A 27,145-nucleotide genomic window follows, 5' to 3' on the forward strand; every position below is an offset into this window, starting at 1 on the left:
CACGTGGGCGTGGGAGATGAGAAAGCAAATGGTCTGAGCAGCCTCAGTGACACTGCTCAGCTGGGCCCAGCATCCACCTTGGCTACAAGTGTTTTCTAATTAGGTGAGTGTGACTGTGTTCACAGGCGTCTTAGGCTGAGGGAAGAGAAGAGGATCTGACTCCATGTTTCACAAGGCTTGATTTATTATTTTATTATATATATTACATTAAAACTATACTAAAAGAATAGAAGAAAGGATTTTATCAGAAGACTAGCTAAGAATAGAATAGCAAAGAATGATAACAAAGGTTTGTGGCTCAGACTCTGTCTGAGCCAGCTGGGTTGTGATTGGCCATTAATTAGAAACAATCAACATGGGCTAATCAAAGATCCACTTGTTGCATTCTACAGCAGCAGATAACCAATGTTTACATTTTGTTCTCAGCTTCTTAGAAGGAAAAATCCTAAAGAAAGGATTTTTCATAAAAGATTTCTGTAACAGGTGAGCATCATCCCATGGCTCCTGCCTCACCGTCCTCACCCTGCTGGGGTGAGGTGAGGGCTCTCAGTGCCTAGGTGTGTTTTTTGGTGTTTATTTCGGGGGTTATTCCTGTGGCGTGGCTGCTCTTGTGGCACATTCCTCGGGCGGTAAGCGATCTAAACAAGCTCGGGAGAAAGGGCTGCAGCAGCAGCGGCGCCTCCCACGCTCGCTGTTCTGCCGGAATCCCCGGGCGGTAATGGGTAGTGTGCCACCGGCATCCTGTGGCATTCCACTGTAATGGCCTCAATTGCCACCGCTCCAATTGCAATATTGCTCTGCTCCCAAAGACTTCGGCGTTTTTATTTCATAATGAAAGACAGGCCTGAGCAAAGTGGGCTCTCAGCGTGGGTTTTCCAAGGCTGCCTTAGAGCTGCTGCTGCCTTTAGACCTGGTGCTGGTTAGTGGGGAGCCCAAGAGCAGGGCTGGCAGGTCCCTGTGGGGATGGATGAAGGGGCAGAGTGGGCAGGGGGATGGTGTGAGTAGTGCTGTGCCCAGGCACAGGCGTGATTTGGGGCTTGGCTGTTCCCAGCTGGGTGGCTCGGGGGAAAGCCTGTGGCCTCAGGCCATTAAATCTGCCCTGCCTCTAATCCAGGGCCGCTTGTCAGGGCTGATAGCTGTTAAAAATAGCTCTAATGGCAGGGAGAGCAGGCTCGGACAATCTGCTGCTCAGCCAGGCTTCAGCACAAGGAAGGATGCTCGGTTTTTGGTGCCACAAACCCTTTTCCTCCTGAGCAAACCTCATCCACACCGGGGTGATAGCTCTGGAGGGAGTTTCCCATCCTCCAAAAGCAAATGGGGACACAGCTCTGGGTCATTAGTGGGCTGGGCTGGCCCCTGGCCAGTGACCTAGTAGTGAAAGGCTCGATCCCATTACCCTCTCCCGCACTGCTGGAGTCCTTGATTACATTTCCTAAGAGGTGGAGTTAAGCAGAGGGGGGTAAAGCCTGCTCCATATGTGGCACTGGGCAATCTGGGTTATGGTGCCACTGCCGGGGGCGAGCGGTTTTGGGGAGTGGTTGGGGTGATGTGCTGGGAGCAGAGCTGCCAAACTCTGCTGGTTTTGCCCCAAGAAAGCAATAATCTTCCATCTTCCACATCTTCCATGCCTTCCTGTTAAGCACCTTAATGTTTACCCCTCGCAATTTGCATCAGCAGTGCAGGGATGCTGCACCCCAAAACTCCCACATTTATCCCTTAATGCAACATAAGCCCCATCAGGATTTTCCCATACCCTCGTGCTGCCGGTGTCTAGACGAGATTGTAGAAATACTCACTCTTCTTATTAAAAATAACATTTTTTTAAAAAGCTTCTTATTAAAGAAAGTCTAGATTCTCTTCAACCCACTCGCACTTAATTAAAAAGCTCTTAGAAGTGCTGTTAATGACACATTCTAGACTGGAGGATTGCGAGACACCTCTCTGCGTGGGTGGTGCAGTGTGGAGGGGGGGGGTTAGATATGTATTTTAAGGTTTTTGCATCTTGGAAAGGGTGAGGTGGCTGCTGTTCAACATGACCCAGCCTCAATGAGGCACGAGTATAAGCAGATATGGGAGGTAAAGGACTCATGGCAGCCTGGACGCAGATCCTTTTTCCCCAGCTCTGTGTGTTTTAAGGTTTGGCAGTTGAAATAGCTTTGATTGCTTATATGTAAAACCAGGCTGTGCTGGTTGTTCATCACACCTGGCACATGGGCTGTAATGGAGCAGCACAGGCTTCAGCAAGATGGAAGTTGGTGTGGAATTTGGAGCAGGCATATTTTCATTTCTTCTTGAATGCAATCTTTAATGAGCCCCAGGTAGGAACACCCTGGACACGAGCAAAGCCTTCAAGAAATGCCAGGATTTGTGTGTAAGCAAGCCTGGTTTAACAACCTGTGGGAGCCAGGGTGGTGCTGGGCTTGGAATTCATTACAAAAGAGAGGCAGATGCTGTGAAACCAGGCTGGGAGGAGAGAAGGGCTCTCTCCCCGTGCTAACATGGTGCTGCTGCCCTCCAGATCCTGCCCGTGTGGTGAACATGCCCCCCATCATCTACGTTCCCATCGGGATCCACGGGTACATCCGCTGCCCTGTGGAGGCAGAGCCGCCGGTCACACTGGTCAAGTGGAACAAGGACGGGCGTCCCCTGCGAATCGAGAAGGTAACAGAGCCCCCAGGGAGGAGGGGACAGGGGGGCACAGAGGGTTTGGACCCTCATGTCCTCAGCAAACATCAGTAAGCACCACCAGCCACCCCTTTGTGTTGGGAGAGAAGAATCTCATGGATGGGATGACGCTGCTTTTCCTTATCAGAGTTAATTCCAGTTCTCATGTGGAGCCCACAGTGCCTGTGGACATTCTGTGTCTCCCACACCTGATGTCTTCTTCCCCCTAAAGTCACCTCCTGATGGCCCTGCTTTATTTTTCCAATGGCAACTGGTGGTTAAAAGACCCTTTTAACAAATCTACATCTTCCCCTAATCATGGTTTGATAGTCTGAGCAAGGATATTAGCCATTAAATATTTAAAGAAAACGCTCAATATTTTAAATTTTTTTTGCTTAAATATTAACGATTTGAAGTTTTAATTCCATTTAAAGCTGTTGCTGCTGTGGCCTCCTGGTCCTTGGTGCCCTCAGCTCTCCAGGTGGAGATGTCTTGCTGACTCTAGAACAAGTCTTATTTAGTGTTAGATTCTGATCTTAAATCTTTTTGAGCTACATGAAGGAGCTTGGCTGTGCTTGGACAGGCTGATGTTGCCCAAGTTTCTGTTGAGGAGTTGCTTTGGATGTTGCAAATGGGATTGGGCATCTCCTAGAGATGTGACAGCACCCTGGGCATGAGTGGGGGGCTTGGCTGAGGGGGAAATGAGGAGCTGTGGTGGGTGTTGGCTAAGTGATCTCCCTGCTTCTCCCTGCTGCAGTATTCTGGCTGGAACCTGCTGGAGGACGGGTCGATCCGGATCGAGGAGGCCACTGAAGATGCTCTCGGCACTTACACCTGTGTGCCTTATAACGCCCTGGGTACGATGGGCCAGTCTCCCCCTGCCCGACTGGTACTGAAGGTAATCTCCTGCCAAAATCCCATGGGTTTGCTGGGAGCAGTGTCCTCCTGTGCCAGGAGCAGCTCCCGGGGCTGTGTGGGGAAGAGCAGAGGCTCCAGGGTGAGGGTGGTGTGTCTGTGCTCTGGTTGGAGATGTGCTTCCCACCAGCCCAGGCAAACCCCCAGGGCACCCTGTCTGGTGTAGCTGGAAATATCCTGCTGGAGCAGCAGCGTGGGTTTTGACACTGGATTGGGGTAGTTTGAGGAAACATCTCCCTGGAATGTCCCCTTTGCCAACAAAACACTTAGCCCTGCTGGCCCGGGCTTGGGTTCAGGAGGATTTTCATAAATGAATGATTTGAGCTCCACGTGCTCTGGCTGCGTGCGGCGCCTGGGGCGTGCTGAGCTCCCAGCGCAGCTCCTGGTGCATCTGGGGTGGGAGCTGCAGCCTCTTCCCTCCCTGAACACGGAGTCCTGTGCCTGGGAGGGAGCCGTGGTGATTCATGGTGTCTCGGCGAGGTTCAGATGAGAACGCTTTGTGTACCAGACACACGCATCCGCCGGGGCGGCTGCCGGGGCGAGGAAATCAGGTTGATGGCTGATGTGATGTGGGTGGGTTTCTTCCTGTTTCCAGGAGGTAAAAAGCAAGATGCTGCTTAGCCTGGAGAAGAGAAGTTGCGTGGAGGTGTCAAAGCAGGCTTCCTGTGTCTGAGGGCACCTGCAAGAAAGCTGGAGAGGGATTCTTTGTCAGGAACTGTAGAGATGGGACATGGGGTAATGGGGTCAACCTGAAAGAGGCAAAATTTAGGTTTGATATTAGGAGTGTGAGGGTGATGAGGCCCTGGCATAGGATGCCCAAAAAAGATGTGGATGGAAGTGTCCAGGGCCAGGTAGGAGCAATCTGTGATAGTGGAATGTGTCCCTGCCCATGGCAGAGAGTGGAATGGGATGAGCTTTAAGATACTTTCCAACCCAAGCCATTCTGGGATTCTATGATTCTATGCTCCAGTGTGGTGGCTCTTTGGACAGAATCTTCCTCCAGGTGTAATTTGTGCCATTGAGGCTCCTTAGCACACATTCTCTGCACAATTTTCCTTGCATTGCCTCAAGCTTACCCAAAATGGGGATTGGGTTGGTCTGGCAAAGGCTTGGTTTTGGTGATGGGAGTTTGGGCAGGCTGACACTCCTTGTTTTCCCTTGTCTGGCTGCAGGACCCCCCCTATTTCACGGTGCTACCAGGCTGGGAGTACAGACAGGAGGCAGGGAGGGAGCTGTTGATTCCTTGCGCTGCTGCCGGAGACCCCTTTCCCATCATCGCCTGGAGAAAGGTACCCGGCCTGCCAGACAAATCTGCAGTGCCTTTGGCTTTTGGTGAATATTGCAGACAGAGAAGCCACACTCTGTCCCGGTAAGAACAAACTGCAGGTACAGCTGCTTCGCTTTGGGCTGAGCCACTGCCGTCCTGTCCCGCAGGTGGGTGGGGGAAGCCCGGCTTGTGGCCGCCCAGTAATCCCGGGAAACCGACACGGCAGCATCCGCAAAGCTGAAACACTGCCCCCGCCCCGGCCCCTCCTCTGCCTCGCCAGCACTGCCCACAGGACGCCCTCCTCCTTGCCTGGCTCCCAAGTGTCACCAGCAGGACGTGGCAGTGGTGGCAGTGCCGTTGTCGCAGCACACACCTCCTGTGGAGGGAGGGGATGTGTCACCGCAGCACATCCAGGGCTCTGGACCAGTTCAGCAGCTGCTTTACTGCCCCCTGACTTCAAAGAGCCTGGGAAGAAGCTGGTTTTTTTGATCCTGAACTGGATATAAAGTCTTCAAGATGTTCCTTGTCATAGAGCAGGGTGTGGTGGCACAGCCTGGGAGCAGCGAGGGCTTTCCAGTCCTCCTGCAGCCTTCCCCTTGCTTCCCACCTTTACTGTTCCCATAGGAGCATACAGCTCTCACTGTACAGAGAGCTCCTGGGCTCTTTGTTGTGCTGTCAGGAGCCTTCCATGCCCTTCTTAGGGCTCTTGAGAGTGATCTGGGTCCCTCTGTCACCCAGTGGGACCATCCCCAGTCTTTGTGTCTTGAGCTGGCAGCACAAGGAGGACCATGACTTGCACACATTGCAAGTGACCTGCCTAAAGCTTGTTGGCTGTTAAGTCTTTTTCTCCATCTTATTTTTCTTTCCATATCCTCACCAGTTTCAGCCAGGTTTCTTTCCAATCCCACTTGTGCCTTCTGGTGGTCCTCCTCCTTTCGTGGCTCTGGACTTATCTCCTCCAGCTCCAGTTAGGGCTGGCTTGGGCTGGGCTCAATTTGCCAGTGGCAGAAGCCAAATTCCTCCCTCCCCATCTGCCCACCAGTGCTGACCAGCCTCTTGAAGAACTCCTTGCCTTGCACTGGTAATCCAACGTGTCCTTGGGCTCCTCTGCTCCTCCTTCTTTGCATCAACCTGTGGGTCCTGGTGTTGATCAGCAAAGTTCCCCACATGAAGAACAGCTGAAGAGGACTCAGGACAATGTGGAATTTGCACAACTTTGGCTGATGGGCATAGATGAGTTGTTACAAGATCCATCTTTCCGCTCGGCTTGAGAGATTCCAGGCACCTCCACGCACGCCATCCTCCCACATCCCCACGGGGCCCTTGCTGCCCAGACTCTGATGCAAAGGCTCCTGCCTCTCATCTGCTGCTAACTGACGCTGAGGGGCAGTTTGGGCATCTCCTGGGGCATCCTCTGCCTTCCCCATCCCGGGAGGGGGTTTGCTGGGACACCCAGTGCCCGTTCTTGCAGCAGTTTCAGCTTTGGATGCCGGAGGCTGAGCCCTGCCGCGGGGCTGGCTGTCCGTGCGAGTGCCGTGGGGTTTCCCGCTGGTGTGTGAGCGCTGCCAGCAGCCTCCTGACGCATGCCTCTCGCGTTGCCCCCCAGGTCCTCTCGGAAACGGGGGAACCGTCTGCCTTGCCACGACCGGAGAGCCCGGATCCCCTGCCGGTGGCCGGCGGTGTCCCCTGGGCCGCGCAGGTAGCTTAGTGACCCCGCCGCCGCCTCGCCCTGCCCCACCGCCCGCTGCTGAGTCCTGTTCTTTTCTCTCTCTGCCTGGCTCCCCCCACCCCGCTCCTTGCCCAAGGTAGGGAAGCCCAGCAGGAGCAAGCACAACACGCTGCCCGGCGGGACCCTGCAGATCCGCTCCCTCGGCAAGGACGATCACGGCGAGTGGGAGTGCGTCGCCACCAACATCGTCGCGAGCATTACTGCCAGCACCCACCTGACCGTCGTAGGTAAGGGCAGGGGGGAAAAGGGGCCTGGGGAGAGAGCCCCCCAGCAAGGCAGGAGGTGGCCATGCTCCCCACAGGTGACAGGACAAGGGGGAGTGGCTTTAAACTGAGACATGGGAGGTTTAGATGGGATATTGGGAAAAAATTCCTCCCTCTGAGGGTGGTGAGGCCCTGGCATAGAAGCTGTGGCTGCCCCATCTCTGAAAGTCTTCAAGGTCCTATTGGACAGGACTTGGTCTACTGGAAGGTGTCCCTGCCCATGTCAGGAGAGTTCGAGTAGCTGTCCCTTCAAGTTCCTTCCAACCCAAACCACTCTATCATATTGGGAAGAAATCCCTCCCCTTGAGGGTGGTGAGGCCCTGACACAGAAGCTGTGGCTGCTTTATCTCTGGAAGTCTTCAAGGTCACATTGGACAGGGCTTGGAGCAACCTGGTCTACTGGAAGGTGTCCCTGCCCATGTCAGGAGAGTTTGAGTAGATTTTCCTTCAAGTTCCTTCCAAACCACTCTATGATTCTAAAAGCAGTGTCTCCTTTAAATGGTATTTCCTGGTGGAGTTGCCTTTCTCTGTGCTGTTACTTTGACCATGTGTCCTGCTGCCATTTCCAGCAGAAATGGCCTTGGCCATTTGTGACCGTGTTCACAGGGGTCCGAGGATGAGGGAAGAGATGAGGATCTGACTCCATGTTTCAGAAGGCTTGATTTGTTATTTTATGATATATTTTATATTAAAACTATAGTAAAAGAATAGAAGAAAGGATTTCATCAGAAGGCTGGCTAACAATAGAATAAGAAGGACTGATAACAAAGATTTGTGGCTTGGCTCTCTGTCCAAGCCAGCTGACTGTGATTGGCCATTAATTAGAAACAACCACATGAGACCAACCACAGGTGCACCTGTTGCATTCCACAGCAGCAGATAACCATTGTTTACATTTTGTTCCTGAGGCCTCCCAGCTTCTCAGGAGGAAAAATCCTAAGGAAAGGATTTTAAAAGATGTCAATGGCTGTCACAGATATCTTTTATGAAAAATCCTTTCCTTAGAATTTTTCATAAAAGATGCCTGTGACAGCCACTGGCTTGGTGCAAGAGGAGTCTCCTCAGAGCATGGCTTGGCAGAAGCCCCCTTGGAGCCGTGGTGCTGCTGCCCTCTGAGCTGTCCCCTCTCTGTGCAGGGACGAGCCCTCACGCCCCGACCAGCGTGCACGTGGTGGCCGCCATGACCTCAGCCAACGTGTCCTGGGAGCCCGGCTATGACGGTGGATACGAGCAGACTTTCTCAGTTTGGTACGGCCCTCTGTGAGTCATCCTGGCATGCTTTGCTCTCTGCTTCTTTTCCTTCCTAGCCGACCCGAGCTTGGAGCAGCCGGGGGGAGGAGGGTGGGGAGGGTGGTGTGGTGTGCCCAGCTCTGTGCCCAGCTCTGTGCTCGTGGGCCTTACAGGGCTGAGCTCCCTCAGGGCTCCTCTGAGAGATGGGTGGTGGTGGTGATGAGATGGTGCAGTTCCTGTGTTTCCTCTCCCTTCTGTGCTGGCCACTGCCTCTGTCTGCCCCAGCAGGTTTTACTCTGCTTGTGGTGCACAGGAGATGCTTTGCATTTGTGTTGCTGTGCCTCTGGCATCTAATTTCAAGATAAACTGTTTATGAGGCTTAACAGCCAGGGAGAGGATGGAAAATGCAACCTTTAGAGACTGTGTCCTGGAAGAGCTGTGACTAAGCAGAAATGTTCTCTCCTTGCTCTGTGGCTCCCTGGGGGTGGTTAAATCCCAGCTGAGATCATGACCAGCCACTGTGAGATCCTGGCACTGGGGCATTGCTCCCATAGCTCCTGTGCTCCCCAGGTGCATCCCACCTTCCTGCAGCAGGGCCAGGCTCAGCCCTGTGCCTTTCCCCTGGGGCAGGGGAGGGAGAAATGCAGCTGCAGCAAGGCTGGGGTTTTCTTTGGGCTCTGCTGTTGTCATCTTCTTCTAAAGAATCATCCTTGGAAATGTGGAGGGGGTGATGTGTTCCCTTTCCAGGCCTGGGCTGGCATTCTTCAGCCTTTCCTCTCGCTCTCTCGTTCTTTCCTTGCCTTAATTTGCCCTGATGGAGGCTGCTGATAGAGAGGAGAGAGGGAGACGCTGCCTGTAATGATTTCTGCTCTGCTCCAGCCTGGGGCTGGGCTGTCTGTCTGGAATGGAAAGAAGGAATGGATTGAACTGAGAGGGGGAAAATGAGGGAGCAAGCTGAGCAGTGCAGACCTTGCTTTGATGAAAATGTCCTTGGGAAGGAGTGGTTAAACCTCTCTGCTCTGGCTGCATCAGCAGCTGCTGCTGCTCTTGCTCTGCAGGCTGCTCTCAGATTCCTGCCTCCTCGTGGCTCCTCCAGACTCCACAGGGAGAGAGCAGCCAGCAGGGCAGGGTGTTTGCACCAAGCCTGCATTCAGGAATTCACAGGGAGCTGTCGGGATGCAGGATAGGGAGGCAGTGCCCTGCCTTGCTCTGACCCTGGGGTGTGATCCCTGGGGGATGTGCTGTTCCCTGGGCATCTGGGGGATATCTGGGGCACAGCTGGCTCCTGCAGTGCCATCCAGAGTGCCATCCGTGTGCTCTCCTCCCTGCTGTGGCTGTGGGATGCTCAAGCAAAACAAGGCTCCATTTTCTCTGGATTCATTCTCTCCTCCTGCCTCTGCCATTGATGAGGCTGGAAATGCAAACCCCTCTCCCCAAGGGTGGCCAGGGCCAGCACAGCATTCCAGCTGCACCACATCCTCCCTCAGCAAGGGGTTCTCCCAGTTCAGTGCTGCATTTCCCCCCAGCTTTCCCCACCTCAGCCCCTCTCTCCTGTGTCCCTGCCCACAGCAGTGCCAGGAGGGATGTGAGGGCACTGGGATTAAACACTGCAGGGAAACTGCCCAGGAGAGGAGCAGCCCTGCTGCCCTCCTGCCTCTGCCAGGGTGGAGGGGCACCCTGGGATCTGCAGTCCCAGCTGGAGCTGCACTAATCCAGAGGCTTTCCCTGGGTTTGGCAGAGGCACACAGCACATGCATGGCTCTCCACTGACCTGCTCGTTTCCATGGCTTGCTGCTGCTTCTCTGCCTCACTTTCTGCTCCCTGGACAGCAGCAGTATTTCTCTTTTCTCCATCTTTTTCCTGCTGGGTGGATTCACCTGGCTGTGTGCTGGTAACTGCAGATGTGCCCTCTCATGTGTGCAGGACAGACCTGCTGCACCAATCCTTCCCAAATTTTCCATGAACACCACCAAAACCTGCAGCTGAGGGCTCAGACTCCCTAAAACATCTTTCTAACACGAGCAGTACGGTAGTGATGCAGTGGTGCTGCTTTGGGATGTGGGATCCTGGGGGGATTAATGGCTTGTGGAGGTGGCACTGGGATGGCTCTGAGGGCATTTTTCACCCTGGGGTTGTGGTTAGACCTCAGCAGAAAGGTTCTGTCCTGCACTCCCTGCCAGTGCCTCTGCTGCTCTGCCAAACCCTGAGTGGTGCCCCAGGCTGTGCTGGCAGCCCCCAGCTTGTGCAAATGTGGCAGAGATGGGGATTTAGTTAAATGTCTCTCGTGGGATGACATGTACAGGGCTACAGCTGAGGGAGAACTTGGCTCTGGCTCAGGAGATGTCGAGGTATAAATGGGAACAGGGCCTGTCTCCTGCGTCAGCCGTTCCCTTTGCAGCACTCCCAAAATGCTCCAGCTCCCACTTTTGCCCATGGGAATCTGGTGCAGATCACATCAGAGCGGGGCTGTTGGCACTGCTGCCATCCCTGACCCAGCTCAGGGCACAGGGGAGAGCTCGTGGCAGTGCCCCTGAGAGCTGGTGGGACACCAGGGCGTGGTGTCCTCTGCCAGCTCGTGGGTGGTGAGTGGCTGCCCCATGTCCATCCACATCACTGCTGTCAAACCAAACCATCGCTCGGGAAAGCTCCATTTTTGCACAAGAAGTTAATGCTGCCTCTCTGTCCTCCCTGTCAACGACACCTCCCCCTGAGGATGCTCCCTTTTCTCTTGGCAGGATGAAGAGAGCCCAGTTTGGACCCCATGACTGGCTGTCTCTCCCTGTGCCAGCTGGTTCCAGCTGGCTGCTGGTGGATACCTTGGAACCAGAGACTGCCTACCAGTTCAGTGTCTTGGCTCAAAACAAGCTGGGCACCAGCTCCTTCAGTGAGGTGGTCACTGTGAACACTCTAGGTAGGTCCTCCTTGGGAACAGGGGAGGGCTGGGAAGGGATCTGTGACGAGAAGGGCTTTGCCTTTTCCATGTTTCCTATCTGTTGGAAACGGAGATGGAGATGAACATCGTCAGCAATAGTTTCCAGCCATGTAGGGGATAGTTTGTGGAGGGTCCTGGATTGCAGATTTTGCTGGATGCATGAGGCTCTGGAAGGCTTATCCTGAGAGACAGCATGGGGGAGCTGTACTGTGCCAGTCACCTTTCAGATCTTCCTTAAGTTCAGCTGGGATCAGGAGGTATTAATAGAGCACGAGATCACTTGTTACAGCTCAGAGCCTTTGGGCTCTCGGGTGGAGGTGGGAGGAAGCAGGAAGGCCTGGAGTCATGGCCTCATTAGTCCAGTGCCTTTTGAAAATCTACTTTTCTATTTCTGTGATAAGAGACTGGACTCCCAAGTGGTGCCCTAAACTCCTGGAATGTGGGAACAGCCACAGTGGTTCTTCTTATCACTGGCTGGGGTCTGTGTACAAATCTCAAACGGGATGGGGCTGCTGAGGAACGTGCCTTGAGCTGTTTTATTTTTCAGCATCAGTCTCATTCCATGGTTATGACAATGGGAAGATGCCATCAGCTCACATCTCAGGCAGCAGACCAAGAACTTAATGTTACAACGTGCTTTATAAGTTTTTTGACCAATCACACAAAGCAAAAGCACATTGACAGTAGTTCTATCCAACTACTAAACTACTATAAGCACACAAAACTTTGGTTAAAACAATGCTTGCTTATTTCAAATACAATACCTACTTGTAAGCCTTAAAACACAATGTACAGAGCTCCATTATTATGCTTCAAACTTCCTAATATCTTGCTAGATAAACTTTTCTGTAGCTTAGAGAATTATTCTAGACAAGCGTTAATACACAGACCATTGTTCTATTTGTCCTTGCTTTTCTAGTTTTTAAATAATTTTTCTGCTGATCTATCTCATGGGCTACTGCTTAGCTCTAATCACAGTTCTGCTGTCTCTGAGGCCTGCCTTTTGCAGCTTTCCCAAAACCCCCTGATTTTGTGGATTCTCACACTTCTGCTGCTGCTGGGGGCACGGGTGGGAGAGGATCTGCTGTGCTTGCCCTGCCCCAACTCAGAGGTGTCCCTGTCCCTTCTGCTCTGTCCCCAGCATTCCCTGTAACAACTCCAGAGCCTCTGGTGTTGGTTACCCCACCGAGGTGCCTAACAGCCAACCGGACACAGCAAGGCGTCCTCCTGTCGTGGCTCCCTCCCGCCAACCACAGCTTCCCCATCGACCGCTACATCATGGAGTTCCGCGTGGCGGAGAAGTGGGAGATCCTGGATGACGGCATCCCGGGCTCCGAGAGCGAGTTCTTTGCCAAGGACTTGTCCCAGGTGAGCAGGGGCTGGCTGCCCACACCAAGCCCAACTCGATGGTCTTTTCCAGCCTTCATGGTTCTGTGATAATATTGCACCATCTTCTGCAGTTCCGGGGAAGTTTTGGGGTGGCTCGATCAAGGAGCTGGGTTTAATTAATGGTATTAAGTAATCACAGTCAATATGCATATAATGATAAATAGTGTGTTATTCTTCAATTACTCTTAGCCAGCATTTGTATAAAGTTGTTATAAGCAACTTCTGTAGGAACACAGCTTGAGAAAATGACTGAGACTTAAACTTTTGCTAAAGCCACTCTGATATTCTTCAATGAACAAAGCCTGAGAGAGAAGGATGTGTTGTTGAGGCTGGAATGTAAGATTTATGGGCCACAAGGACATTTTGCAGAAAGCAGAAGCTAAAGAGACTAACAAAGTCTCAGTATACATTAGAAAGTCCCTACAGGAGGAAAAAGATACTAAAAATATGCACTAATTAGCATAAGAAGCGAGAAATCAATAACCAATAGAGGATAGAATATGAATTAATGAAAGAGAATTGTGTCATTTAGAACCAATGAACAATAATTTTTGTTTGATGAAAGCCTATAAATAGATGAAAAGTTTTGTATCTGTGTCTGGGTGGAGGCCAGAATTTTGGTTGGCCACACAAAATGTCCACACACCCCCTGGGCAAGGATAAAAGCCTGGCTTGCTAACATTAAAAAGGTGTTGTTCGAGGGTTTTTGTCATAACCCAGGGCATTCCTCTGTCTGTCCTGAGCAGCCAAGACCCCTGCCAGGGGGCTCAGAGACCCTGGCACAGAGCCCAGGATGCTCCTGTGGTTTTGATTATGACCTGTGGAGCAAATTACCAACCTTAGATGAAGATTTGCAAGCCACGAAAAATTAAGTAGAATGATAGTGAATTTCTCATGGGGTGAAAAAGTAGATTTTGGGGGTTTTAGAATGGGGATTCAGGGGGGCAAGATGGCAGGATCTGAGTGTGTCCAGCCTTTCTCCTTCTTCTTCTTGGCCTCCATCTTCTGCTGTGATGTTGGCACTTACACATTGGTTTAGAGTAGAAGCTCATTGTCCAACATAGGTGATGGGTATTGGAAAGTAATTGTAAACATTGTATATGTAATTTTTAGTATAAAGACATAACACTGCCCTGGGGGCAAGCAGATTGCTAAGCAGACCTCAGCAGGACAGGAGAAAGAATTTTATAGATAAGGAACAATAAACAACCTTGAGACTGAGAAATGAAGAGCCCTGACTCCTTTTTCAAGCGCCGGGCTGGGAAAAGAGACTTTGGAACTTTTCTCGGGGTCACTCTGACCAGCGAGAGATCCCGACAGGTTTTATGGGGATGTTGGAGGCTCTGGTAAGACGAGGCTGGAGGCTGTGTGGGGCCCTGACAGGTGTGTTTGTTGTTGCAGGACACCTGGTACGAGTTCCGCGTGCTGGCGGTCATGCAGGATCTCATCAGCGAACCCAGCAACGTCGCTGGCGTGTCCAGCACAGGTGAGGGCTGGCTCCCCTCCTGTTCTTCCTCTGGCTGTGGGGCTGTGAACTGGGCTGAGGGAGGGGTACAGGGCTGTCATGGATGTGCTGAGCTGACCCCGATGGGAGCAGGCGAGGACAAATCCCCGGAGCATCACCGAGCTGAGCCCGCCCCGGCTCTGCGGTGAGCCTGGAGAACAAAGCTCTGAGCGGGCACTGGCGCAGCCAGGGAGCGGGAATGAAAGGTGGAGAGAGGGAAACGTAGCACTGCAGTGCAGAATCCACAGGGAAAAGGGCTTTGCAAGCAGGGACGCTGCAGCGTGCTGCAGTTCCTGCGTGTTCCCTCTGCACATGCAGCGCCGAGAATGCTGCTGGAGCCAGGGGCAGGCGGAGGAGGGTTGTGATGGCGTTGGGAAGGAGGGCAGCAGGAAGGAAGGGATGGGGATGCAGCGAGCCTGGATTTTCTGGCTCTCGTGGAAAAGCCTGCTCGGCTGTGCTGCGATGCTGCGGTCTCTCTCTGCCCCCAAGTGGTGCCAGTGTGGTGAGGAGAGCTTGCTGCAGATTCCCTGCTCGCTGCCCTTGCTCCTCACGCCCAGGTTTTCTGATGGGGTTTGGCAGGTGCCCGGCCCCAGGCAGCTGCTCTGCCAGGCTGAAAGCTCCATAGGGAAATGCACTGATGCTGGATATGGCACACGGCAGGAGCACCGAGGTGTGCAGGGTGCACATCTGCACGTGCCCACAGCTGAGGTCTGCTGGGGCTTCACACGTGCTCCTGTTTAGCAAAGGGTTTGCAGCCCAGTTTGCATTGGAATGCTGAAATGAAGCACTGACAGAGAGGTTGAAATACCTTGTGCTTCTGCAGGAGGTTATTCAGCCAGGAGGTGACTGCAGGTTTGCTGCAGTTGTGTGTGTTCGTATGTATTTGTTTGGTGTGGAGGCTTCTTCTCTGGGTGTCCACCAGCTAACACAGAAAAGTTTATCAGGTTGCTTTGGGCAATCTGATGTAGCTGAAGATGTCCCTGCTTATTGCAGGAGAGTTGGACTAGACAGGCTTAAACAGCCCTTTCCAACCCAAACTATCTTATGATTCTGATTGGCCCTGAAGCAGCGCTGATTGTTCTCCCTGGGTGGGCTGGCTTGGAAGCAGGGTCTTTACAGAGATTACCATTCCTAGAGACTATCACTGCCTCCACACTGTGGCAGCTCCCTGGGGAAGGCAGCAGGTGTAACACTGAACTGTGGTTTTTTTCCCCAGATGTTTTTCCTCAGCCTGACCTGACGGACGAGGGCCTAGCCCGCCCGGTGCTGGCTGGCATCGTTGCCACCATCTGCTTCCTGGCTGCTGCCATCCTCTTCAGCACACTCGCCGCCTGCTTCGTCAACAAGCAACGCAAACGCAAGCTCAAGCGCAAGAAAGGTGAGTCCATTCCCTGTGTGCTTCATCCCTCCTTCCTGTCTCCCCCTCGTTTCTGCCCCCTGGTTGTGTTGTGGTCGTAACCTTCTTCCCTGTCTGTCTCTTCTTGGTCCGTGCGCGTCCTCAGGTGAAGCCCTGACTTCCTCCCTCGGCTGTGCCTGAAAGCGCCCGCGGTCGGGAGCGGGAGAGGCAGGGTGGGTGAAGAGGCGCCAGAGAAACTAGCCTGGGAATTCCGAGGGAGCTCTCCCACGTGGTGATAACTGCTAGAGCCGGGGGTTTAGGCTGGGCTGTCCTCTGGGATGCAGACGGGGGGCACTGCTCACCTGCTCCAGGTTCCTCCTGGAGCTGGGCTCTCCAGCTGCTCCCAGCATGGAGCGAGCAGTGCTGGGCTAGAGAAGACCCCAAAGGAGACCCTGCTGCTCTGCTTCCCAAAAGCTGGGACTGCAGCCTGCGTGCAGGAGTGGCTGGTAGGGGAAAGGGCGGCTGGGGAGCTGGAGAGGGCAGGGAAGCGGCTCCGTCTCCTCCAGCCTGCGGGGCTCTGGCAGCAGGACGGGCAGGACCCTGTGACGGGAGCTGTTTGTTGTCAGCAACCATTAAAGCACTGGAGCAATGAAACCTTGGCCTCTTGTTGAGTGTCTTTTGTTGTCGTGATGTTGAGTGTTTCTTGTCTCTGTCGTGTTGCGCCTCCTCAGCGTTCTCTCTTCTTTCCCCTTTTTATTCTCTTCCAGACCCTCCTCTCTCGATAACCCACTGCAGGAAGAGTTTGGAGTCCCCGTAAGTATCTGTCTTAGCTGTGGCACCAGGCTGTGGGGTCTTCAAGGTGCCTCCCTCCTACAGTCATTGCAAAGCTCAAATGGAAATGTCTCATCCTTATTTGGTTGCTCCTGATGAGTTGTTTTTGAGTGTTCCCTGAACTTTTGGGAACACAGCAGTTCACAAGAGACAAATGGGCTTTGGAACAAGAAGCAGCAGGGACAAATGCAGCAAGCTGAGCTAAGAGATGACCCCGCTGGATCTGTGAACATTTTCCAAAGCTGGAGTTGGCTGATGGAACTCAATTTCATACCAGTTGGAAGGGACTCCTTAGGACAAGGACTAGCCTGCTACATATGGAGTCCTTCCTGCCAGCTCAGTGTAGTTTTTGAGTCATTCTCTGTTGGCTCCTTTTTTCCTGGGAAATTCATCTTTTCTCCTGAAGAGTGCCCTGCTGAAGCTGCTTTCCACATGTACCCAAAGGTGGATTGTGGTGCTGCAGAAGCCACAGCTCCTTGCAGAGCCCATCAAAAGCATGTGTAGCTGCAAATCAGCAGGAGCATCTTCCTGGTGGGAGTGCAAGAGTCTGGGATGTGGACACCTCATTCTTTGGCTCCTCGACTGCTGGAAAATGTCCTGGTGCTGGTGGATCTGAATCTTACTTGTTTTCAGTTCATTCCCTGCTCTCAAATAACCTGCACTATTTGTTGGATCTGCTGTCTTTTACCTCTCAATCCTGTTTGTTCAAGGCTTTCTGGATAGGGATGAGGGAACTGTCCTGGTGCTCTCTGCCTTTTGAGGTGCTCAGCCTGAAGTCTGAGTGTTCATAATTGGAAAAAGAGTTGGTCTGAAATGATCTGTCAGCATCTCCAAGTGGGATGCTGAGTTCTGTGGGAGGGAACATTTGCCTGATGTTCCTCTTCTCAGGGCCTTTCCTGGGCATGGATAGCTCAGGTGGACATAGGAAAGGAGTTGGAAGCAAGCTCTGGTTGTGTCTTTTTTCCCTGTGGGGCTGTGGAGCTTGTTGCAAGGTCTTGTTGTGAGGTGTTGGGGTGTTGGTGGAGCTTATTGCAAGGTGTTGGTGTGAGCTTTCAGCCCTGAGTGTTCCAAGCTGCCCTCTCTAGGAGCAGGGATGTTGTGCACGGCCGCTGGTGAGACTCTGCCATCCTGGTTAGCCCCTGCCAATTTCTCCCAGAGATTCCTCTTTTGAGAGCTGGTAGCACTTTGTTTCCCGGATCCAGAGTTGTTCTCCTGGGCAGGAAGGGCTCCTTTCCTCCCCGGGTGACCGTCCCCTCTCTCGGTTTTTCTCCCCTGTGGTCCAGGTTGTCTTCCGGCAAGGTGAGTCCCGAGAGCATCCGCACGCTCCGTCCCCCCTCGGAGTCCTCTGACGACCAGGGCCCTCAGGCCAAGCGGATGCTGAGCCCCACCAAGGAGAAGGAGCTCTCCCTTTACAAGAAGACCAAACGAGCCATCAGCAGCAAGAAGTACAGCGTCTCCAAGGCGGAGGCCGAAGCTGAGGCCACCACTCCGATCGAGCTCATCAGCCGCGGGCCGGACGGACGCTTCGTCATGGACCCGGCCGAGATGGAGCCCTCCCTGAAGACACGGCGGATCGAGGGCTTCCCCTTCGTGGAGGAGACGGACATGTACCCCGAGTTCAGGCAGTCGGACGAGGAGAACGACGACCCCGTCGTCCCCACCTCCGTGACCGCCCTGAAAGCCCAGCTCACCCCTCTCTCCTCCAGCCAGGAGTCCTACCTTCAGCCACCAGCATACAGCCCCCGGTTCCACCGGGCGCTGGAGGGTCCCGGCGCCCTGCAGGCCACTGGCCAGGCCCGCCCGCCAGCCCCCCGGGCTTTTCACCACCAGTTTTACGGTTACCTCAGCAGCAGCAGCCCCGGGGAGGTGGACCCGCCGCCCTTCTACATGCCAGAAGTCAGCCCGCTGAGCTCAGTCATGTCCTCCCCACCGCTGCCCCCCGAGGGGCCCTTCGGACACCCCACCATCCCCGAGGAGAACGGGGAGAATGCCTCCAACAGCACGCTGCCCCTGGCCCAGACCCCCACGGGGGGCCGGTCCCCCGAGCCCTGGGGCAGGGCCGAGTTCCCCTTCGGCAGCCTGGAGCTGGCCCCCGCGCCGTTCCCCCACCAGCTCCAGCCCTGCGAGGCGGCCGAGGGCTCCCAGCCCACGGGCTGCCTTCCTCGGGGGCCACCACCCTCCTCCCTCCAGGTGGTCCCCGCATCCTACTCGGGCATCCTGCCCCTGGAGGCACCAAAGAGCTGGACCGGCAAGTCACCGGGCAGGGGTCAATCCTCCGTGCCCTCTACCACCAAGTGGCAGGACAAACCTATGCAACCCATGGGATGTCAAGGGCAGCTAAGACATACCAGCCAAGGTATGGGCATACCCGTGTTGCCTTACCACGAACCGTCCGAGCCCGTCGGCCCCAGCGGCACAAGCACATTCAGCCTGGACACCAGGTGGTACGAGCCCCAACCCCGACCTCGGCCCAGCCCTCGGCAGGTCAGGAGGGCTGAGCCCAGTTTACATCAGGTGGTGCTACAACCTTCAAGGCTTTCTCCTCTGACCCAAAGTCCCCTGAGCTCCCGCAACAGCTCCCCGGAGCTGACTGCCCGCGCCCGGCCCCGCCCGGGGCTCATCCAGCAGGCGGAGGTGTCGGAGATCACGCTGCAGCCGCCCGCGGCCGTCAGCTTCTCCCGCAAATCCACGCCGTCCTCCACGGGATCTCCGGCGCCGAGCAGCCGCGGGGACAGCCCCAGCTTCCGACCGACCACCGCCTTCACCCCCGTGGGCACCGGCTTCTCCAACTCCCAGGGCTCCTCCCTGCCCGTGGACACCATGGATGTTTTCGGAGACATCCCTTCTCCAAGGAGGGCTGGCGAGGAGATTCTCCAACCGGAGCCGACATCCACCACCACGGTAGCCGCCACAGGGTAAGTGCGTGAGCCCCGTGGTGCCCCCCCCGGCCCCTTCCTGGCTTCCCCCACCCTGCCTTACCCACTCCCTCTGACTCCCTCCCTGCCATCACCATCCCAACTGGTAGGGTCTCTCTGGGCACGCTGCAGCATCCCTTTTGGAGACGGCGTCCCGCGGGCTTTGCTAGGCAGAGGCTGGTGCCACGGGCACGGGTTGCATGGCCGCCGCCCGAGAGCGCTGGGTTTTAGGCAGGCGACCTTCCCGGTCCCTCGGGAATTTGGGAGCGCCGTGAACTCGGGCTACGGGCCGTCTACCAGGTGTACAAAGACCTGGCTCGTTTAGGTAAGTGTCCTGGTGTCACTGGAGGTTGTTTCCTCTTCTAGCTGCTGGCTCTTGGCTTTCTTCGAACGTTAGGGCCGCCGCCGCCGCGCCTCTGTCTTCCTCCTCCTCTTCCTTCCCGCGGAGTCTAGAGAGCTTTAATGCATGACAGAAACAGCTATCACGGTCACCGCCCCACCTGCAAAAGGGATGCTGCAGCCCCAGGACGCGGGCAGGGAGAGATCAAGGACTTAGCCACACCAGCAGCATGTCAGGAGAGGAGCAAAAATAAAAATAAACTAAGCCCAGCGGAGATCGGGAGGCTGCCGGCACGCTCAGATCCTGCCCTAAAGAGGGATGTGGCTGCACTAGACAGTAGCGGCTGGTTTTCCAGGTACCAGGGTTGCTCCAGGCAAAAGCGTCTCTCTCTCTCTCTCTCTCTTTCTCTCTATTTCTCCTCTTTCCTTCCGTCTTTCACAGCACCTTAGACCCCGTAGCCGTGCTTTCGTCCCATCCTTTCGTCTCGCTTCATTCTGGCTTCTTGTCTGGTGGGGTCGAGCCCCCTCCTCCGGCTTGTGGCGGAGAGGAGTCGGGGGCCGGGGCTGCCGGCCCCGCGGAGCCGGCGCGGTCGGAGGCGTTCGGAGGAGAGGCTGTGTTCTGGGGAGGGGGGAGGCAGCGTTTCACCCCGCAGTGCCCTCCGCATTTCACTCCCGCCCTCTGGTACCTGGAAGCGTTATGGCCTTAGCAAATCCCTCCGGCACTGAACGGAAGGAAGGAGGGCTCAGGGGAGAGAGGATGGGGAGGGAGAGCAGCTGGATGAGCCTGAAATGACTTCTGTGTGCCTCTGGAAAACCCAGCTACGGAGCGATGCAGTCAGGGATGTAGTCACAGGTCCATGTGTCTAGCAGGGCATGCTAAGGAGAGCCAGCTCCAGGACAGAGCCGTGTTAGAGCAGCACTGTTGTCCGTGCTTTTATGCAGTGTATCCATTCGCTTCGTTGATTATCGTTTTTGTTTCTTCTTTTCCTTTCTCTTCTGTTTCTTTCCCCCTTTCTTCTCCAGCCTCGTTTCGTTTGTGTTTCAGTTTGGTTTCTTTCCCTCCTTTTTCCTTTGGAGTTGTTGACGTGCTGATGTGTTGCGGAGCTCGGCTCCTTGCGGGTGTTGATAACTGCTTTGTTTTTGATTAATCTCAGCTATCTGGGCAGTGTTGTCGAGACAAGCTTCTCCTCAGCTCAATAGGTAAGGGTGATCCATGTCCGAAAGGATGGTGTGGGTGCTGTGGAGGGTGGCCGGGAGCGGGGCATGACAGGGGACACGGAAGGGGCTTTTCCAATACCATCTCTTCCTTTAAAGGGGAATAAGGAATGTGAAAACACCAGGAAACACCTCTGGACGCACAGTCTCTGTGGCTTTTGGGTTTCCCCTCCCAGCAGCACACGCTGCTCCCCTGCCTTCGGGGCTGGGGTTTGGGATGAGCCGAGCTAACGTCTCCCTGGGCCACCCTTCCTTTCTTGGGGGTGGTGACACACGTGGCACTTTTGGCCCTGGCAGGGCCAAAAAGGTGCACGAGGGCTGTGTGGTGTTAGGGAGGTGTGTGTTGAGGTGGGGCTGTCCCAGATGATCCAAACCAGGAGGAGCCCACAGTCACCCCCTGAAGCCAGGAAAAACATCCGCCTCTGGAGCCACCAGCTGCAGACAGCGTGCTCAGAGTGGGCTCCAAAAATCAGTCTCCAGCTGCAGTCCAGCACGTGGAGAATTTTGTTTCCAGCAGTGTCTGGATTTGTTTTCTTTCTCCCAAGTCTCAGTCACAGAAAATGGGAAAAGTCTTTCTCCCGAGATGGATTGTATGCTTGGCAGCAGCAGAACCATAGTCTCAGGCTGCCAGAAAGGTAGTTTTCCTTCCCATCACAGGTGTGGTCATGGGAAAGTCCTTCCATCCCTGAAATTCTCCTTGGAGAAATCTTTGGCTTCTTCTGACCCACCTGTAATTAAACTGCCCTAAGCAGGTCTTGAAAGACTCTTCCAAGAAAATTCCTCCTGGGCTGCCTTCATGGGGCTGGTTTCCTAGACAGCCATGGGCATTTCTGGAACTGGGATGGAGTAATCTGGAGATGGTTTTCAGACCTTAGAAGCAGAAGAATATCACTAAAACTGCCAAATCCAGATGGGATAATAGTAATTTGTGATCCAGAGGATTGGCAGCACTGGCCTGTTTGGCCATCAGCCAGGCTGGCTGTGAAAGCAGAGATGAGATTGTACATGGGGCTGGTTCTAAGGGCATGGCCATGCCCAAACTTCCTTAGGACAGGTCTTACAAAAGGTTAAGCTTTGCTGCCTTGGTTGGGAAGAGTCAAGGTCCTGGCTGATTGTCTCCAACAGCGTGAGGAGCCTTGTTGGGCTGGGAAAGAGCCTCATGAGAGAGAGGTGGGATGCCTAGAGAAATCAGGGAGATGTTTCCAGGAGAGGGGAGTTCCTCCAGCTGACCTGGAGGGTTGTCCTGGGGTGGGGAGAGCAGGATTGGCGAGGAGGGGGTGTTGGATGTGTGTGCTCCATGGAGGAGCCATCCTCTTGGCATGACAAAACCCATCCTGTTCGAGCCTCCAAATCTCTTGAGCACTTGGCTGCCTTCTCCTTCTGTTTTTCTTTGCTGATCCCAGAGCAGGGCATCCCGTGAGGAGCAGAGCTGGCACCAAGCCTTGGTGAGATCTGGGCTGTGCCAGCCTTTTTGGGAAATGGGGAAGCCCTCAGAGAGGATGATGGGGAAGCCCTCAGAGAGGATGTGGCTGCTTGTTCTTGCTCTGTGACACTTCCCTGCTCTGGCAGCATTAGGGACACGAGCAGACATGGCTTTAGCACAGCAGAGGTAACTCCAGGCTCGTGTCTGAGTTTGGTGTGGCTCTTGCCCAGGTCCTGGCTGGTGTGGGCTGATGGATTTTGAGGAGCAGGGTGACACTGCCCAGCAGGATTGGAGCAGCCGTGTGTCCTACTCCAGGATGCTGCTGGGAGCTGCAGTCACAAGGGCAACTCCAGAGTCATTATCCCCAAAAAGGGGAAACCAGAAGAATAAATCTCACTTCAATAAGCAAGGAATCCTGCAGAGAGCCCAGCCAAGTAATTTCTTGATAATTTGGGGTCATAAAATTGTCAGTGCATGCAGAGCACAGGGATTTTATACCAGACCAGCCAGATTTCTCTATTGCAGCATTGGAAGCTGTGAGGAGAAGGAGAGACAGCATGTGAGCTCCTTGCTGCAGCATGGTGGCTTTTGCTAGGTGAAGCTCAGGTATTTTTTATGGATGGGCAGAGATAAATGATGCAGTTACTGAGCCAGCACGAGGAGTTCTCCCATCTTCTCCTAGGATGCAGCGCGCATCTTGGAACAGGGAAAAGGGAGCTGTCGTCTCCCTGCAGAGGGAAACCCAAAAACCACAGACAAGGCACCAAGCTCCCCTGCCCCTCGGCACGGCAGCCTGCCCTGGGTGGCCTCCCCAGGCCCCCCTTGCCAGGGCAGCCCTGCCAGTGCAGGGAGCTGGGGGGCTTGGCAGTGGCGTAGCGTTGAGTGACCAAGGGACGTCGGCGCCAGGCGTGCGGGAGGAGCAGCAGCCCTGGCTCCCCGCTTGAAAGAAAACAGGTTCCCCTTTAAAGACTGTCCATGTGCTGATCCTCTGCATGTGTTCCATGCCTCCTTCCGCTTGGAGAAGTTGTGAGTCCGCTTGTCTGAGTGCGTTTTTTCTTTTCTTTCTTAATTATTATTATTATTATTATCATTATTATTATTATCGTTACTTTATTTTTCTTTTCAGTCTCTTTAATTTCCTTATATATTTTCTCACTCCTGTTTTTCATTTATCTTCCTCTCTTCCCTCCCCTTCCCCATGACTGTATCCCCCTCTTCCTGTCCAGCCCGGCCCCGTTTCCCTCGCCTTCTCTCCTCTCCGTCAGCATGGTGGTGAAGTCCGTTGTGTAGATGAGTTGTGGTGTCTGCAGACCTGTAGAAGGGCACCCCTTCTCTGGTGTGCTCCCCGCTGTGACCAGCCCCTTTCTCCCTCCCTCCTGGCGGTGCCTTGGCAGCAGCAGCAGCCCTGGCCTGGGGCTGTCACCGCCGTGTTTCTCTGGCACCTCTTGTGCTGAAGGATCCCAAGCGTTCCGGGATGGAGGCAGCAGCCTCGGAGCAGAGTGGGAATCCTGACTTGCAGGAGCCTCGTGTAGGAGAACTGAGCTCTTCATGTGAGGAGGATGAAGGGTTGAAGGACGCAGTGGGCTCCTTTCAAGTGGATACTCTATCCAAGTGGATGGTCTAACATGCCCAAACTATTCCTGGATGTCAATGTCTTAGCTCAAGGAGAGGAGGAGACAGGGAGGGTGTGTTGAGACCTCCATGAGGTTAAATATATATAAATATGTGTATAGTATTCTTGAATCTCCTGGACCCTTCCTTTATATGGGTTCTTTTTCTGAGTGGATGATTTCAGGGGTCTTCTCCCTTATATCTTTGCTTTGTACACGGAAGGACATTTGACGAAGAGCAGCTGTGATGTGTGTTGGGCTGGATCCTTCTCCTCTACTTCCTTTAGATATCCTCGGACTTTTGGAGGTCCTTCAGTACCTTTGTGGCCTCTCCATTATCTCCCAGTCCATGCAGTACAGACATGTGCTCATGCAGAAGGGTTTTCCTTTGAAGACTCAAGGAAAGCTGCTGCTCCAGGTGTTGGTGGTGCCTCGCAGAAGGTTGGTGCCAGGAGTTCACATGGGCTTCTCAAAGATCCTTTGCTTGGCTCTGCACTGAAGTTTCCAGAAGAAGTTCGCCCACCTCTCTAAACATCTCATCTGTTGGTATTCAAGAGCTCCTTCATGCGTGGGCAGCTGCCCAATATGTGAACTCTGGGGGCAGGAAGAGGCTTTTGGCAGAGCTTAAAATGAAAATTAATTGGGAAGAATCGGTGCCCTTTGAAGAGATAAAGGGTGGGCAGAGCAGATAAAATTTGGCTGCTGAGTAGCATCATTTTGTCCTCTGTATCCCTTCCTTGCCAGAGGTCAGACAGTATTTATGGTGACACATGGGTTCAGTGCACTCACTGTTTATGTTTGTGTGTATAAATACGAGTTCAATTACAGAGAACTAGTGGAAATGAGCTTCAGGCAATTTCCTCATAATCCCTCATGTAAATCTGTTTAATTTTGTCAGCATGCCACGACAGCTTCTTCTTAGAAAGAAAACAGAGTGGAAAGAGAAAGAGACTTTTACAGGCTGAGCTTTAATAACAGTGTCAAAAGCTGTCTGGGTGGTGGGAAGAGGTGGTAGAAGGCAGGTGCTGGTGGGCAGGATGGCAGCAGGATCACCAAGCTCGGTGCTGAACTCTGTGGGTGATGGAGCTGGAGCAGCTGAAGTCACATTAGCCAAGTACCTGCAGGAATACAACTCATGTGCACCCCACAGAATGTTGGCTATAAGTGGAACAAGCCTGTCATTGGCCATTCAAGCAGGAATTGCTGCAGGGAGTGCCATGCTGTGACCTGTGGGTCACTGTGGTCCTACCCTCAGCCAGCATGGTTGAAGCTCGGTTGGTTCAGCTCTGAGGGCAGAGCTGCTGCTGGCAGCATCTCTCACAAGAGGCTGATTGCACTTGGGAAGGCGTTTGAGCTCTGCAAATGTAAACGTTGTCTTCTGGATGAGGAAAAGCTTGGATCCAGCCAGCGGGACTCCCGGCATGTCTAATGAGCTGCTTCATCTTTGGCTGATGTGATGCTCTGCTGGGAGCTGGAACAGAGACTCTCCAGGAACTCTCCGCACCCTGACGTCTCTGTTGCGTTGGAAAACATGAAAAGGAGCTTTTCTGTGCCCAGTAAAAACATGAAAATGAGCTTTTTTTGTGCCCAGTGTTTGGGTTTCTGTTGCGTCTGCTGCGCCTCAGCTGCTGCTTCACCTCACGCTGCACATCCCTGGGTGCTCTCCAGTGCTGCCAGCAAAACTGAGAAGCTTTGCAATCACACTCATCTTCAAAAAAACCCAAAAACCCTTCTGCTCCCTAAGGGGAAAAAGCTCCTGGGAGCTCCTTGCCTGTGCACTCCAGCTGAAATTTCAACGCTCTGGAGACCCTTGGGATGTCGGATGGGAAGCGCTGCTGTCACACTGTGCTCTGCACACATGGGGACCCACAGGGGAAAGCCTGCAGGGTGTCTTCAGTGCCAGCCAGGCTCTGCCTGGACCCCAGGGGAGATGAGGAGCTCCAGACTCTCTGTGGGTGGGTGTACTCTGGTACCACAGCCCAGGAGTGCAGGGTCTGTGCTCCAGCCCATTTCCTCGCCCCTTCCCTGCTGCTCCTGCCAGCAGCCATGGTGTTTTTGCAATGCTGGATGGGGCACACCTTGCTGACAGACAGGGGGACATCCTCCTCAGTGGTTCTGTGCCCCAGCAGGAGTCTGAAGGCACTGATGTTGCTTCTTGCAGCCAGCTGAGGTGGCTCCTCCTGCCCTCCTGCTGCTCGTGGCTTGTGGGATTTGCTGATCACTGTCCTGGTCACAGATGGATGCAGGAGCTGCCATCAGCACTGTCCTCTGTGTGGCTCCTGTGACAAGGTTTGGTTGCTGACCCCTGGTGACCAAGTTGTCAGAGTACAAGAGCATCATCTCCTCTGAATGGTGCCGGCAGGCTGTTTTAAATCTCCTTTCTTCACTGGAGCCTGGCTTAAAATGTTGGCTTTATCACAGTGAAAGGTGCTTTGTGGAAGCTTCCAATCTTCTCTGGACACCTTGTCTGCAAGAGGCTTGGGTTTATCCCAGATGGTCTCAGACTTTTTCTGTGGCATTAGGAGTTGGTGACTCCTAGGAGGGTTGTGGAAGTAAAATGGAGAGGGGGAAGGAGATGGGAAAGCAGCAAGAAGGGGGCAATGCTATAGATAAGGGGTGTGCTATAGATAAGAGCTGGACTGCCTGCACTCCTAAGGAAAAGGTTTTCCTCTAATGCTCTGCTCTCTACAGCAGTCATGCTTTCCAGGCCTTGGATGGGAAAAACAGGTACAGTGAAGGAAATAAAAAGAAAATCTCTTTGCAAAGGGGAAGATACTGCACCTTGAGCTGGTTCCTGTAGAAGAGTTCCCCAGGGGGTACAGCTGATAAACTATCCCTTGCACCTGCTGGCTCTCCTGCAGGAAGCACCCCTTTGCAAACATCCTCCTTGTCCTTGCAATAAAACCCTGTCAGTGTTTCCATTTCCAGCTCCCAGCCTCTCGCTGTTCCAGGAGCAGATGCTCCTGTGCTGTCACGTTTTTGTTGTCGCTTCTCACAGGGACCTGGGAGCGAGGTACCTCTCCCAGCTCTGTCGGTGTGTGCCCTTGGTGTCCCTGTCTGTCGTGTGGCCCCTGGTTTTTCTGGCTGTGGGAGCAGGGCCAGCAGGATCCTGCCTCCCTGCTGTTTGTGGTGCAGGTGTTGTCCGCCCCGGGTGGCTCGTGGTGCCCGTCTCGATGCTGCCGTGCTGCTTCTGCCTATCTCTTTCTCTTCTCTTTCCATCCCAAGGGGTTTCCTATCACTTCCCAGAAATGCCTTATCGGACATAGGATCTGCCCCGTCCTGTTTTGTCTAGCAGTGTTGGCATGGCAGGCAGGTGAGCTGGGGATGCCCACGTTGGACGTGGCACCAGCTAGGTCGCGGTGCCGCTGGAAAACCAGGAGAAGATGTAGGGGCACAGCGGGGACGCCTCACTTCCTCCATCCCGTGCTCTGGCACACCTGGCTGGCCCTGCTCCCTTGGCCCTGGGTTTCTCACCTCTTCCTTTTCCACGGCAGAGCCAGCTGGGATCGGCCGATCCCCCACCGGGGATGCCCAGAGGCCCGAGCGTGGCCGGGAGCCGCTGATGGCACGTGTCTGCTTTTCC

At 54.1% G+C, this 27,145-nt stretch overlaps 1 protein-coding gene across 15 annotated transcripts in view; it reads left to right on the forward strand.

The window, feature by feature from the left end:
• Positions 1–27,145, forward strand: part of IGSF9B (immunoglobulin superfamily member 9B) — a 47,963-nt gene that overhangs the window by 13,736 nt on the left and 7,082 nt on the right. For 7 of the 15 annotated variants that reach the window (XR_012577055.1, XM_005492585.4, XM_074527764.1 and 4 more), the window contains exons 8-19: positions 2,519–2,661; positions 3,422–3,562; positions 4,752–4,868; positions 6,453–6,545; positions 6,652–6,802; positions 7,975–8,098; positions 10,804–10,979; positions 12,142–12,368; positions 13,791–13,875; positions 15,110–15,271; positions 15,997–16,042; positions 17,344–18,975. Coding sequence is in view for 11 of the 15 variants with exons in the window: in XM_005492585.4 (XP_005492642.2) it covers positions 2,519–2,661; positions 3,422–3,562; positions 4,752–4,868; positions 6,453–6,545; positions 6,652–6,802; positions 7,975–8,098; positions 10,804–10,979; positions 12,142–12,368; positions 13,791–13,875; positions 15,110–15,271; positions 15,997–16,042; positions 17,344–18,975 (3,097 nt within the window). In the remaining 4 variants the exon portion in view is untranslated. Of the gene's footprint in view, positions 1–2,518; positions 2,662–3,421; positions 3,563–4,751; positions 4,869–6,452; positions 6,546–6,651; positions 6,803–7,974; positions 8,099–10,803; positions 10,980–12,141; positions 12,369–13,790; positions 13,876–15,109; positions 15,272–15,996; positions 16,043–17,343; positions 18,976–19,341; positions 19,671–20,468; positions 20,515–23,178; positions 27,140–27,145 lie in introns of those variants that run through there. The other 8 variants (XM_014271041.3, XM_074527763.1, XR_012577057.1 and 5 more) reach the window with 7 other exon arrangements.

Source organism: Zonotrichia albicollis, chromosome 27 (assembly GCF_047830755.1).
Source record: "Zonotrichia albicollis isolate bZonAlb1 chromosome 27, bZonAlb1.hap1, whole genome shotgun sequence".
NCBI classification, from domain to species: domain Eukaryota; kingdom Metazoa; phylum Chordata; class Aves; order Passeriformes; family Passerellidae; genus Zonotrichia; species Zonotrichia albicollis.